A 14,807-nucleotide genomic window follows, 5' to 3' on the forward strand; every position below is an offset into this window, starting at 1 on the left:
CTTCGAGCCTCTGAGGTCGGTCTCTTTGAAACATCTATCGCTTAAAACCGCGTTTTTGTTGGCCATCACTTCGGCGCGAAGAGTGTCGGAGCTCTCGGCGCTCTCAATTCGTGAGGACCTTTGTATGTTTCGCGAGAGCTTAGTGATTCTCAGGCTTGATCCTACGTTCATACCGAAGGTGAACACCCATTTTCACCGGGCGCAGGAACTCTCCTTGCCAGACTTCTGCCCGTCCCCGCGGAACTCTACCGAACGGCGTTGGCATAAATTAGATGTCAGACGGGTTCTTCGTATATACATTCGCCGGACTTCTACGTTTCGCCGGACTGAGGCCCTGCTGGTTTCATTTCATCCGGCCTCGATGGGACAGAAGATCTCTGCGGCCACGGTGGGCAGGTGGCTCAAAGCGTGTATCTCATTGTCGTATGAGTTGTCAGCGAAACCTGTTCCGGGGCGCATTCTTGCACACTCAACCCGCAGTGCGGCTACCTCCGCGGCTTGGGCGACACAAGCGTCGGTGGAAGACATCTGCAGAGCTGCCACGTGGTCCTCGGTGTCACAATTCATACGCCACTATCGGATTGACTCGTACGCTTCCTCGGATGCTGCTTTTGGACGGCGGGTTTTGCAGAGCGTTGTTTTGGACAGGGGGTTGGGGGCATCCAGTCTCCCGCCCTAGTTCTTTTCTTTGAGCTTGGGTATGTCCCAGCTATGGACAGTGGGAGCAGCACTCTGGAAAACGGACGTTGACTTACCTGAACGTCCCTTTTAGGAGTGCTGCGACCACTGTCCATTCCCCCCCTAGTTGTTCTGTTGTGTTCTGCTGTTGCAGTTTCTTTCAGACTGTCTGCCGTGGCTCCTGATTGCCTGCCTGGACTTGCTGTTGGAGTTTTGCCTTCGAGTCTTGCTGTGTCTTCGTGATAGACTGGAGGACCATGGGATTGGAGGCGTGCCTTATCAGGGAGAGTGTTACAGCTCTCACTCAGTTACTGTCAAGATCTGGAGTGGAGTCCCAGCTATGGACAGTGGTCGCAGCACTCCTAAAAGGGACGTTCAGGTAAGTCAACGTCCGTTCTCTTCCACAGATAGCAATAGCAATAGCATTTAGACTTATATACCACTTCATAGCACTTTACAGCACTCTCTGGATGGTTTACAGTGTAAGCTTTATTTTTAATATTGCCCCCAACAATCTGGGCCCTCATTTTACCGACCTCGGAAAGATGGAAGGCTGAGTCAACCTTGAGATTGAACTCCAGACTGTGGGCAGAGTTTGCCTGCAATACTGCATGTTAACCACTGCACCACCAGGGCTGCTTGCCTATCTAGGTGGTGGCAACAGGTATTCATACTTTGTTGATCCCAAAAACTCAAGAGTCAGACCTGTTTATTACTTGAATAGAAGACCACCAGGAAATCCTGGATCTGTAGAATTGTCTGGGAAGTTGGAAAAAACCCGTTGTTTCTGAAACAGCTGTGGACGCTTTGCAAATCATGCAGCTGCTTTAATAACTTTTCCTTAAACATTCCTATCGGTTGTGAAGCATAAATATCTGCATCTTCAGCTTGGAAACCTAAAAAGCTGCTGTGTTTTTGCCAGGACTATTTTGACAAAAGTTGTTGGAGTTTATAAAGCCTTGCATAGTCATGGATATAACTCAAGTTTTTAAAGAGCCAGATCAAAGGTGTTGTGTACAGATAACAAAAAGAGGTTATGTCTGGAAACTGATTAAGAATATCAAACAGAGAAGTGTACAATTATCCAGCTAATTTGATGCTAATGAACTTAAAAACCCAAAAGGCTTCTAGCTTTCATAATTATTATGAGATTGAAAATTAACCTTATCTGTAACTTAACCCTTATCTGATCTTCTTGCTCGTTTTCCAACTCACTTTTAAGCATCAGCAACTTCTGCTATTCTAAGTGTTTCAGCTGAACTACAACTTCCAGCGTTATTTCCCATTGGCAATGCTTCCTAAAATGCTTGGAGTCACAGATCAGCAGTAGCAGAAAGACTGTACTGTTCTTTATCCCTTTCAAATTCTCTGACCACTTAGGTGTTCAGAAGGACACTTTGATTCTGTGAAATGTGTGGTTAAATTTAACTATAGTACTTCTAGTTCTCCCAAACAATCAGTTTGTGTCCTAAATTTACATTGCATGAAACGGTTCTGTTTTTAATTGCGTCTATCTACAAATGAAGTGTTGAACTTCCTTTGAATTCTGTACAATTTGTAAACCATTTACCTATGACATCTTTGTTCTAAACTTGGGACATGGCACAAATTTTCTGACAAGGCAGAAAACAAGAAGAGAATTCTGATTGCATTTACTAAAAACCTTCCCTTAAGCTTGAGCTTTTTCCCCAGAAAATCTAAGTTGCAAATGGTGTTTGGAACATCTTTATGAATTTCAGAAGATAACCTTGACAGTAAAATACTGTATGTTTTGTGTGGTCATATTCTTTTAAAACTTTATAGTGGCACAACTCCTTTATTTCATTACAGTTATTACATTAGTCTGTTATTTCACTTTACATTCAATAATCTCTTGAGTATATCCATGAGATATATGTAGGATGTATTTTGGCAAGCTTATTACATTTACTTATGAATGCAAGATTCGTTTTTTTATTCTACGACCCCAATATGCTATCTTCAGTTCAGGGATCAGTTCAAAGTTAATGATTACATCTGAACCATAAAATGATTATTTCTCTTATTATAATTGAAAAATTAGTTTTAAAAACCTGTAGGATCATCAAGTGCTTCATGATATCAGGAAATAATGCATACTCTAAAATGTGTGTTGGGTAATTTGTGTAAGTATTTAAATAGAGTGCTTCCTATTATTATTTTTAAAGAAAAAAAAACTATTCGTATTTTTATTAGTAAAAACTAAGCACCTGATTTAAATCTTATGAAAAACTATAGGAAAGGTGGAAAATAATGTGATAATCAGAAAATGAGTATTTTCCTATTTAGGAAGATATATATACAGTTATTTATACATTTAATAAATACAAGAATCTATACATGTAATAACTAGCTGTTGTAGTCTTTCACCAGAAAATTATCCAACAAACATTTTGGAGTCTGTTATTTCCTGTGTGATAGGTTGGGATGACTATGCCGCAAAGTGAGCTTTTATGGTTTAGTGTGGACTAGAACTCTGCTCTCTTCCTGATCCTAGCCCAAAATCTTATTTACTTATTTGTAGCTATTTAAACCACAGTTTCATTGTTAAAAAACAAATGCCAGACAGGGGAATTCCACAGAATTGTTACATGTTATTTCTTCAGTTAGCAAAAGAGCAATAAACTGAATGCTGTAATGAAACTGGCAGGCCCTTTCCCACAGGGATAATTAAGTAGTAGCTGTTTAAGATTTGGGAATTTCATCTGAAATACGTGTTAGTCATTGTTTGATGATATATTCATAATAGTGTTTAGAGAAAATTTCTCTGCATCTTTAATATTTCACGTGGGTATGTATCATATGGAGCTAATTAAGAACTAATACTTGGAACTGAATAAATGAGGCCAAGGGACTAGACTATACCATACTGGGAAAGAAATGTACAGTAAAATCTTTTAAAATACCTAGTTTAGCCTATTATGGCCATTGGTAGCTAAGGTTCCTTGGAGAGGGTCTTCGCTGAATATAGGCTTCATGTCACACAAACCCATGATTATTTGTATCTTGGCTTATTGAATAAACCACAGTTTGCTGGGTTCCCCACAGTATGTCATGCTAAAGTTGAATAAACCCAATTATGATGTAGCATGTATGAACCAGGTTACTTTTTTTTTTTATCTGAGGGAAAAATTCCAAACATCAGGGAAAAAAATAGCGAAATAATTTGCAAACTTCGGAGTACAGATCTTCCCAGTATCTTTTAAGGAATCTGTTTTTGTCTGTATGTATGTGATAGGCAAAAAGAAAAAAGAAAAAAAATCAGTCAAATCATCAGAAAGATCATTTCCAGCCTAAGGGAAGTGAAAATATCTTGGAAGTGCCAGATTTGTTGGTGTTGATTTGTTGCTCGTGTCAGTGTTCAGAAATATACATCAAGAGATCATTTGGCATTTCTTTAATGATGTAACAGCCAATATCAAATATTAGTAATGCCATAATACTGAAATCTGAAATTGCTGGAATGGGCTTGAAGATTTCTGTTTTATTCTTCTCTGAATCTCATTCACAGATGGAAGTGACTTATGATCATCTTAACTAATTTAATTTCTGTATATTCCTGCTAGAATAAAGATCTTGAATTTGCAAAACCTAACCTTAAATTTAGTTATCTTATACCCAGTGAATCAGCGTGATTCAATGTTTCAAAATGTTAATCTACTCAAGAGCCAAGCTTGGCACTGAATTTAGATATATCTGGTGGTATCTAAGAAGTCACTATTCTTGTGAAACCGGAGGACTACATTCATATTTTATAATTAGCCAGTAATTTGAAATTACCCAGTAACCAAAAGGTTTAACTCCAAAAGTAGGAGACTGTGATTTTGTGAGAAGTGCTGTGAGTGGGAACTGATGCTGCAAAGTATTTTTTTAAAGAAACAGTAATATAACCTTTCACAAATATGCTCAAAGGAGGATTTTTATTTTTCTGTGTATGATAAGCTTACAAAGGATCCGTCTAATTCTTGAGAAGAATGATGAATCATACTCATCAATATATATATGGTGTAACAACATAAAGTAGCTGAATTCATCTTCTTTGCTTGTCAAATCTGCCTTCAGTGGACTGTATGGATCATGTCTGTATAATAAATGATAGCAACCTCAGAATGGATTTGTAATGTGCCTAACTACTCTACTGTACAGTATTTGGTTACTGTATTATACTGAACAATAGAATTAAATTCTAAAAGCCACATTGAAAATTAAGAAGAGTTAGTTTATGCATTTTTCAAACAATTACCCACAACTTCAATTAATATAATTTAGAAAAAGGGTAATTGTTCAATTTTTTAAAGTGGCATTTAGAAGTCTGTGTTGTGGAGATTGTACTATGGTACTATTCTATCTGTGGTGGACTAACCAGTTTAACCATCAACAGTTCAAATTCATGAACCTGAACAATTCTTCAGATTCCTAAATGCCAGTTTAAGCATAAATAAGCCTGTTGACAATGAGTTAGCTATGATAAATGAAATCTTTAAGTACTACCCCTAGAAAACAACTACACTGTGTTTACAATACTGTTTAGAAATATTTGTCAGATAAACCATGAAGAAATTTTGTTCTTTTTACTTTGCCATTTCCCTTCTGTTTAACTGTGTATTTCTTCTAGGAAAGAATAAACCCTCTGTGCGGAAAGCCCCTCATGTATCTAGTTTTTAATATCTTTGACAGTTCTTAAATATTCCTTTGCGGTGCTCAAAAAATACCTGGTAGCACTTTTTTTCTGACTGACAAGTTTTATTAAAAGGCGCACGCTTTGGTAAACTGCACTTCACTTCATCAGATGACCAAAGTGTGTCTTTTAATACAAATTTTAAGCTAGAAAAGGTGTTACCAGATTCCTCCTGATCTTTGACTGCCGTAGACTAACACAGTTCACCTCCCTACAGTGACTGGAACTGGCATTATCTCTCACATTTCTGAAGTGATGTTACAGGAAGCCGTGCTGAAGTGACACCTTATTTTTTTGTGACTGGTGTTTAGGTGTGGTGAATTATTTGCTGAGTGCCACACCTCACTCTTTAAAGTATGTTGCTTACGTCAGTAAGGTTGGAGTTAAAAGATAGACTAAATTCCCAAACTCAAAGCAGGAGGTGAGATTTGAACACTCCCTCGATAATTCTTGGATGTTAACTTTTTAATAATAATTTTGGATTGCAGGTGGATCCATGTCAGAGTTTCAGAGCCCGTGGGAATTATATCAACAGAATATCCCAGATGATCTGGATGTTGGTAAAGTACCTCACTTTTTTTGCAAAAATGTTCCTGTGAAGTAAAATAAGATACTATTTCTGCCAAAGAGGAAAAAATATTATGTATTTGAAATTATGATGCCATTCTGAAATTATGATGCCAGGCTCTTTGATCCTGTTTGAAAGCCGGGGTTCTTGCATGTATTTTCTTGGAATTGGAATTTGAGGTTGATGTAGGGCTGATTTTGAATGAAATGTGATTGTCTTTCAGCTGTGGCCAACATTTTTTAAAAGTACAAGGGTGCCAACTTTTAAATTACCTAAGTGCTTGTGTGAGTAAAAAAAAAAAAATAGGACAGCAATTTCCGATCTCTCCTCTGCTATAAGCCCATCAAGCAATCTTAAAATGAACGTCTCTTATTTTGTGATGTCAGTCTTTCACTTGCAAAATGATGACAATGGATGGTTCTCTGCTTTCTTGATCTGTTGTCTTCTTATAATAGCAAAAATGTTTTTATACACACTTCTTTCTATTATAAAATACTAAGGAAGTGTTATTGCTATATATGCTTTATAATGGATATTGTTAGCCATATTTTTCCTCTTGTATTCCATGACATTTATGGTGGAACACAAAGTTTAAATGTTAGAATATGTGTACTGATAGAATGCAACCATGGAAATGGGGGAAATTGAGAGGTTGATGGAGACAAAGATTGTGAAGCCTAGCTTTATTCACAGAAAATGCTTATTGATCATTTCCCTTTGTCTCAGTGAATACCCTCCTCTGATGTGATAAAGAAGACAGTCTTTCAGCTAAAGAGAAATAATGAACCACAACTATGATGGTTTTTCCTCCACACAAAGGATTGTTTTCAGCAGAGGATTCCTTAGTCTACTCACAATGTAGGATCATGGATTTTCACGAGTCCTAACTTGCCCCAAAGACTTTCCATGAAAACAGAAGGCTGTTCTCTGCAAAGTCACTCTGCACGTGGAGAGCAGTGGTAGGGAGGGTGGAGTTAACCTCTTCTCCTTTCGAATAAGAACCTATATGTTCCTGAAGGTTTCAGCAATAATGCAATGGTTACAGCATATGTAGTAAATGGTTGCTTTCAGCTCTCCTGATTTGGAATTCTCTAGTTCCAACAGATCTGTGGTATGCCAGGCTAACAAAGATAATCTGAGCCCTTGAACTAGAATAATATGTAAAACATGGGTGTCCAGCCTTTTGGCTTGCTGTGGGCCACATTGAATGAAGAAGAATTTTCTTGGGCCGCATATAAAATATATAAAATAGTCGATATAAATCACATAAAAATGTTAAAAGTTTACGATGTTGTGGGGCCACATTGCTAGCTGTCCAGGGCTGCATGCTATAAACCTTGCTATGCAGAGCAAGAAGAGCTGGGAAAGATTGAGGGCAAAAGAAGAAGGGGACGACAGAGAACTAGGTGGATGGATGGAGTCACTGAAGCAGTAGGCGTAAGCTTAAATGGACTCCAGAGGATGGTAGAGGACAGGAAGGCCTGGAGGAACGTTGTCCATGGGGTCGCAATGGGTCGAACACAACTTTGCAACTGACAACAACAAAATATAGAGCAATGTTGAGTAGTGATTCTAGCATTGCACTAATGCCTAGTGTATTGAAACCATGAGCATTGGGTGGGCTGATATCATCTGAAACGATTAATTGTATTAAATTAATAATTTTTTCCCAACGTTGTAGAGAATCAGTTATTCTTAATTTGACTAATAGTCTTCCATGGTTGTGTTCAAGTTCTTTACATACATGTTGAAACACCTGTCCCCTCATTCTTTGTGTATATTCTTTTCATAGATATTATTCACTGCTCTATAGATACAGTTTCAATGTTAAGAAAAATTCAATCAAGCCTGAATTACTAAAAATATTAAATATTAACAGCATCTTACGACACATCTGGGGAAGGTAGCTGAGAGGGTGATTGCACAGCAGCTTCAGAGGACCTTGAATGAACCTGAGTTTGGTCAGAAATGGCATTGGTCATGCTTTTAGATGTCCTCTGGTGAGAGCAGGATGCGGGTTGTGCACCCCTTCTTGCCTGAGTTGACTTCTCTGCAGCTTTCAATACCATAAACTATGGTATCTTTCCAGATTAGTTCAGGGGATTGAGGATGGGCACCACTGTTTTGTGCTAATTCACCTCTTTTCTCCAAGGTTCATTCCAATTAATGGTGATTGGAGGGGGGGAGATTCTGCCCCTGCCCCCTACTGCATGGAGTGCCACAGGTTTTAATGCTCTCTCTGCTCCTATTCAACATGTACATGAGGCCACTGGGTAAGCTCATCCATTGCCATGGGGTAAGGTATTATCAATAGGCCAATAATAGCCAATTATACATCTCTGCCCCTGGCAAATTAAGTGATGCTGTGGACAATTTATCTTAATGTCTGAAAGCTGTGAGGATCTAGATGGGAAGCCATAGGCTTCAGCTGAACCCTAGCAAAGGTTTCGTCTCTCAGGAAGCTACATTTTGGAGATCAAGGAAGCAGCCTTCTCTGCCATGGTGCCCACCTTATGGAACATTCCTCTGACCCCAAAGTGAGGCCAGCTCAATCCCTCCTTCTTTTCAGGAAATTCCTCAGGACCTGGCTTTGTCATCAGACTTGGAAGTCTCAGGGAACCTGTGAGCTCTTGAGGGGGCTCTGTTTCTGTTCAAATCGTCTGTGTGTTTTTCTGTGTATTTGTGTGTTTGTATTTAACTTATTTAATATGAATGTGTTTAACATGTTTATTATTTTATACTTTTTTGCTGTATGCCGCCCAGAGTCACTTCTTGTGTGATGGATGGCCATATAAATTTGATAACTAAAGAAATAAAGCTAACTCCATCCTAAGTTATAAACTAAGATTTCAGTTGATAATAATGGTTTCCAGAGAGATAACATTGGTGGGAGCTGTTCTGGTACATGAGAAAATATTTCAGACTCTTCAACTTTATAAGTGTTTTATAGCCAGATCAAAGGACATTTAAGCTTAAATGCTTATTTTCATTTAGTAAAATAAGAGATTTTAAATAGTGACATTACTCTCTTAAATAATTTTTATCCAATTAATAAACTAATGTTCCAAATGACAGTTCTACTTTTGTGCTGAATATAATAATGTAGTCAGTAGTAAAAGCAAATTTCCAGAGGATTCCCTTCTTGATCTTTCTGTGAGCAAAGCATTATGAGATTTTCATTCATGAAAAGCAACATGACATACATTAATTGCTTGTCTGAATGTCATTTCTGGTATACATGATATTTTAATGGATAATGACAAAGAGTAACAACTCGTAATTGGTTAGTATAAATTTAAAAATGCAGTTAATAGTAATCACTAATGAGAACACTTTCTATTTGGACAGTCAGTGTTTGCCACACTTAAAGGTCAGAGTTTCCAATAAATGAAAAAGAGAAATTTGTGCAGCAATCTCTTTTTATTTTTAAACAAAACTAAATAAGCTTCTATTTCAAATAAATTTGTTACCCTGAAGTGGCAATGAGAAAATAAGAGAGGGCTAGCAAGAAAAGAATGAGAATAGAGAGTGCCATTTTCCCCAACTCATTTTATATAACTTTGAGTAAAATGGAAAGTTAAACTAAATTCTTCTTCTCTTTGGCCCAAAGTACAGGTAAAAGGGAAAATCTTTTCTTAAAAAAACATCTCTTCCCATCATGTTCTAAAACAAGGAATGCAGGCCATTAAGATCCAAATACATTAAATTGGTTTCTCAGTCTCTTTGAAAAACATATTTTCCACCCATGACCCTCAATACCAGAATTAAGAAAAAATAACATATGAAGGCATAAGGCTGCAAAAATAAGTATGGGCACAGGGAATTTCATCTGCTCTTAACATAGTGAATTGCAAGGTATTAATATATGGATCTGCCCCTAATACTTATGGTTTGAAGCCAATCGCTTCAATTTCAGACCTTTTTTTAAGCTGAGTTCATCCATACACATGTTATGTACATGTTGCAGAACAGCTTCAAAAAAAATCTTACATAGAAGCAGACCATAAGAGATTTTCAATAACTAACCTCTGAATTCTTGCCTCTCCATTTTTATCATTCATTGAGAATATTCTACTTCTAGTGAGAGCATAAAAGAACATAGCATAGAATAACAGAGTTTGAAGGGACCTTGGAGGTCTTCTAGTCCAACCCCCTGTTTGAACAGGAGACCCTATAGCATCATTTGAAGGAATAAACTGTTGGTTACTTGTTTCTGTCATACAATGTATGGTATTAAGATTAATAAGAGAAGCATACATGTAGTTTTCCTCCCTGTAAAGTGAGAATTAGAAGACGGTTCCGTTTCCTTGCAATTTTGTTTCCTTTTTAATGTGAACTCTCACAGTATGAAAAAGAAATTATTTTCACTCTTTTTTTTTTTTTTGAAACACCCCCTTCCCCCAAATTTGGTACAAATAGTGGAACTAGACCATGAGGTTTTCTCTTGAAAAGGTATGTAGAAATACCCTGGTTCTGCAAATATTTACTTCCTGTAATTCAGACATTTATATGAAGATGAGCAGACAAAATATAACTTGTTGAAGGATCTGTTTTTAGCACTCTGAAAGTCGAGAATGTGTTTGTCAAGACCTGTACATTTTGAATGAAACATGTTACTATGCTTGGGGAAATATTCATAACCAGACTGATAATGGGATCAGGGAACTTGTTATTGGCTTTTATATATTCTATATGTGCGCTGACTATATTACTCAGTGTATTTACTTTGAGTATATTTACTCATAACGTACTATGATGAAGTTGGTAACCTTTATATTTTCTCTATTACAGAAATGGAGCCGATGGCGCCATGTCCAACCTTTACTGATACAGCCACCGACTTTGACAGGAACATTCCCAGGATCTGTGGTGTTTGTGGAGACAAAGCTACCGGTTTTCATTTTAACGCTATGACCTGTGAAGGATGCAAAGGATTTTTTAGGTATGTGGTTCTTTACTTAAACTAATACATTTTGGTCAATGGTTTATTTTTTATTGGACCAGCAGTTTCTTCTTACCATCAAAAACTGATCAAAAAAAGATTATTTATCTTATTCTTTTTAAAAAATGCAAATACTATCTGAAAGGCATCTTTAAAAGAACCCAACTTACATATTTATATGTAAGGAAGGAAAGGAGCATATTAATAGTTTTGCTTCCAACATGGTAGCTAGATTTTAGGTAGTAAACGATTTGATTGGAACCTCAAACTGAACTTACTCTATAATATTTCATGGATATAAAATTCGCTGTCATTAGAACAAGTTGGCACGGTGGGAATGTTTGAATCATGATTTGTATTGAACAGAATGGAGAATATAAATTCCATTAGGCATCCGTAGAAATATGGAGGAGCAAAACAGGAAGTAGGAATTGGGATCTGTTTGGTATAGGATAAACAGAAGCAGGACTGTTGCAAAAGGTGAAATTGTTTAGAGTTAACTAATTTAAACCACTGTTTCTTCCTTTTGCAGAGTGTGGAAGTACATTCTGTTTTTTAGTGAAATAGATAACTGTCCTCAACAGGTCCAACTGTCATTGGGGATATTTTCATTTAGTTCATATAGGAACTAATATTTTTCTTGTTCATGGGATTGTTTCTATTCCTATACAATTCTTACTTGCTTGCAAATCACTTTGTCAATAAACATAAGTACAGTACCGGAAAGAGGAAATAAGAAAGTGGTTAACTTTCATCACCTAATTTAACTCTGGTTAAGAGGAAATTAGCATTGAATAACAGAGTTGGAAGGGACCTTGGAGGTCTTCTAGTCTTCTAATTAGCATTACATATATACTAGCCAAGAGTGTTTCAAAACGTTCATCAGCTTAGCACCTTTCATGCATGAAATGCTTAGTTCTCATAGAGTACTTTTCTATAGTTATGACATTTGAGTTTGTTCTGGGAAGCATTGGATTAAGGTGGATGAGTAATACTATACATCAAAAGCCAAAACATGACTAATGAAGGGAAATCTCCCACGTATTTAAGATGAAAACTGGAAGGTAGGAATAGTATTGATAAGGGATTTACATAAACATTAAGTTGAAATTCTAAAAGTCAATTTTTTCTTAATGTGGATTTTTTTTTTTATTTCAACATTTTTGTAGGAAACCTGTTAACTTTGCAAAATAGAGGATTAGATAAAATGTTCTACGTACCATAGACATCAGAGCCAGATTTCCAGTCAGGCTACAGTGCACTCGGCTAACCAGAACAGCAACATTTTCTTCAATTGCAACTGCTTAAGAGAGTGACTTGTCTGTCAGAGGTGCATTTCCCCACAGTGCCCTTGGCTAATCAATCATGCACGGTCTCTCCTAGACATAAAACACATTAGGTTAAGTTTTTCCTCCTCTTAATGACACATTAGCTGAGAGAACAGGTAGATACTTGGGAAGGTAATGAGTACTTCATTCCCTCTTAACATGTTATCAAAGTGTAATTGAAATAATTCTTTAAGAGGTATTCTAAAAAATCATAACTAATTATTTGATTAAGGAATAACTTCACGTTTGTAGCTCATTGTTTCCTCAAAGTATGGCAGCTAAGAATCAGTGCCTTTCTCAAATAAAAACTGAAGATGTATCACTAGGAGTGTCTATACCCCAAAAGAGGTGACCAAGAGCCAAGCTTTTGTGTGCTGAATTCTTAAAACTGGGGGGGGAAACAGCAACTCTGAACAATGACAATTTTCTTTCCACTGCTCAGGAGAACCTTTGTGCAGCTTTACATGTAATTGTTATCTGTCCTAATTTTAAAGATTTAAAAGCTCATCATGGCAGTTTTACTTGTTTTCCTTATCTTACTATTACTCTACTTTGATCTAGAGGGCAAGGACCAGGCTAGAAAGTGGGAGACCATGAGTTCAAGTCCCTCCTCAGGACAAGGAATGTTGTAATAGGTGTGCCATCTTGAGTTATTTGTGAAAATAATAAAGGTGGAATGCAAACAAACAAATAACTAAAGAGTTCATTTGGACAAATTATCTCTTGATTTCCACTATCACCATTATTCTGCACCCAACTACAGTTCCTTGTTGGTAATCCTGCACATATAATCCTGCACATATAATGCTTTTCTTGGATTTTCTGAATTGCCATCTAGGAACTATATGGCAGATGCCCCTGGCAAGCCAAGTATCTGGTCTGTATTCATTTCCCCGCCTGGGAGCTGGCCACATGAAATCTTGGTTTAGGTAGACATTCCTGAAATGGATGATGGGAAATAAATACATCTGACACTCACCATCTATAATAGAATAAATATTGTCCTCAGACTATTAGGTCTCTAAGGTAAACACGGCATGATGTGAAAGAGGATGAAAGATACGGAAAATAGATCATTAAAAAACTGAAGACAATGAGTAGAGCAAGTTAAAAACAGCAATCAAAATAATGAATAAGAATAAGAGATGAATTAATGAATTAGGAATAAGAGACGCTAGATCTTATGTAGTCAAACTTCTCTTTTACCTGAGGGCTAGATAAAATATAGAGTTCCATTGAAAAAAATTATTGTGAACATATTGTTATTTTAAAGAATTTTCTGTCTTTCTTCCTATTTAATAGGTAGCATAATTCAAGTTACAGTGTGTTATTATTGGGACTGACATTTTTGTTAGCTGGTGATTTGGGGAAGGGAGACTTGCAAACAATGCAATGTTACAATTTACAACCATTTGTTTAGTGACCATTCAAAGTTGCAACGGAACTGAAAAAAGTGACATATTGCCATTTTTCACCCTTAGAACTATTGCAGCATCTCCCCGGTCTTGTGATCAAAATTTGGACACTTGGCAACTGGCACGTATTTATGACATTTGCCATATCCCAGGGTCATGTGATCACCTTGTGTGACTTTCTGACAGTGGGGAAGCCAGATTCACTTACCAACTGTATTACTAACTTAACAACTGCAGTGATTCACTTAACAACTGTGGCGAGAAAAGTGATAAAATGGAGCAAAACTCACTGTCTTGCTTAGCAACAGAAATTTTGGGCTCAATTGTCACAAGCTGAGGACTACCTATAGAGCAGAGGTATCAGAAAGAGAGGAGAAGTAGTAGTCATATAACTGCTACACTGTCTTGAAACTTTTAGTTCTGGTTCATAAACATGGCAGAGCAATCACAACCAAATTTCTAAAAATATGCACTAAAGGAAAGTACAAATTGCTGTGGCTGAGATAGTAATAGCTGCAAGAACATCAGTGGCATGAATAATGGAAGCCTGAATATATCAGAAACAATAAGTGACCTTGAAGTAAAAGACAATTATCTTGATGGAAACTTGTAAGGCATATTTTGATGGAAACTTGCAATAGGCTGTTTCAAAGCAACAATAATAATACCCTGATACTCAAAGAGGATGTTAAAAACAAGATGCTTGCCAAGGGCCTGCCTACCCTCTGGACATTTTCCTCTCCCAAGCATGGGTTTAAAAATGATAGCCAATTACCTTGACCTTCATCCTATTTACGAAGGACTATAAGAAATGCATATCTTAGCAGAGAAGACTAATTACAGCTCAGGCATGTGAATTTTAAACCAGAACTTTGCTCCATAAACATCAGGTCCTTTGTAACAAATCCTTTAGATATCCTGTAAAACTGATGTTGAGGCAGTTGGTGGTTTCTGCTCTATTGGGAAATAGTTAAAATCCTTTTAATCTTTGGACAGGTTTTATTAGATTTCCTCTTTCATTCTGATAATCCTTGGCATCTCTTGTGATTCGCGATAGGGTCAGGGTACTTGGCTAACTTGTTTTTACATCCGATTGGTCTCATATCAAATCAATCACATTTTTTAAAAGAAAATTGACACTGTGGTTGTAGCATTTCTGAGTTTAAAATAAAGTACAAAA

General features: G+C 37.0%; 1 protein-coding gene across 3 annotated transcripts in view; it reads left to right on the plus strand.

The window, feature by feature from the left end:
• The window catches only part of VDR (vitamin D receptor), a 95,116-nt gene that overhangs the window by 34,509 nt on the left and 45,800 nt on the right, over window positions 1-14,807 (plus strand). For all 3 annotated transcript variants that reach the window (XM_070937914.1, XM_070937912.1, XM_070937913.1), the window contains 2 exons: window positions 5,863-5,934; window positions 10,734-10,884. In XM_070937914.1, the coding sequence (XP_070794015.1) occupies window positions 5,871-5,934; window positions 10,734-10,884 (215 nt within the window). In that variant the 5' untranslated portion in view covers window positions 5,863-5,870. The remainder of the gene's footprint in view (window positions 1-5,862; window positions 5,935-10,733; window positions 10,885-14,807) is intronic.

The sequence above is a fragment of the Pituophis catenifer genome, unplaced genomic scaffold (assembly GCF_029215685.1).
Source record: "Pituophis catenifer annectens isolate HBS135680 unplaced genomic scaffold, rPitCat1.0.hap2 SCAF_2, whole genome shotgun sequence".
Classification (NCBI taxonomy): Eukaryota; Metazoa; Chordata; class Lepidosauria; order Squamata; family Colubridae; genus Pituophis; species Pituophis catenifer.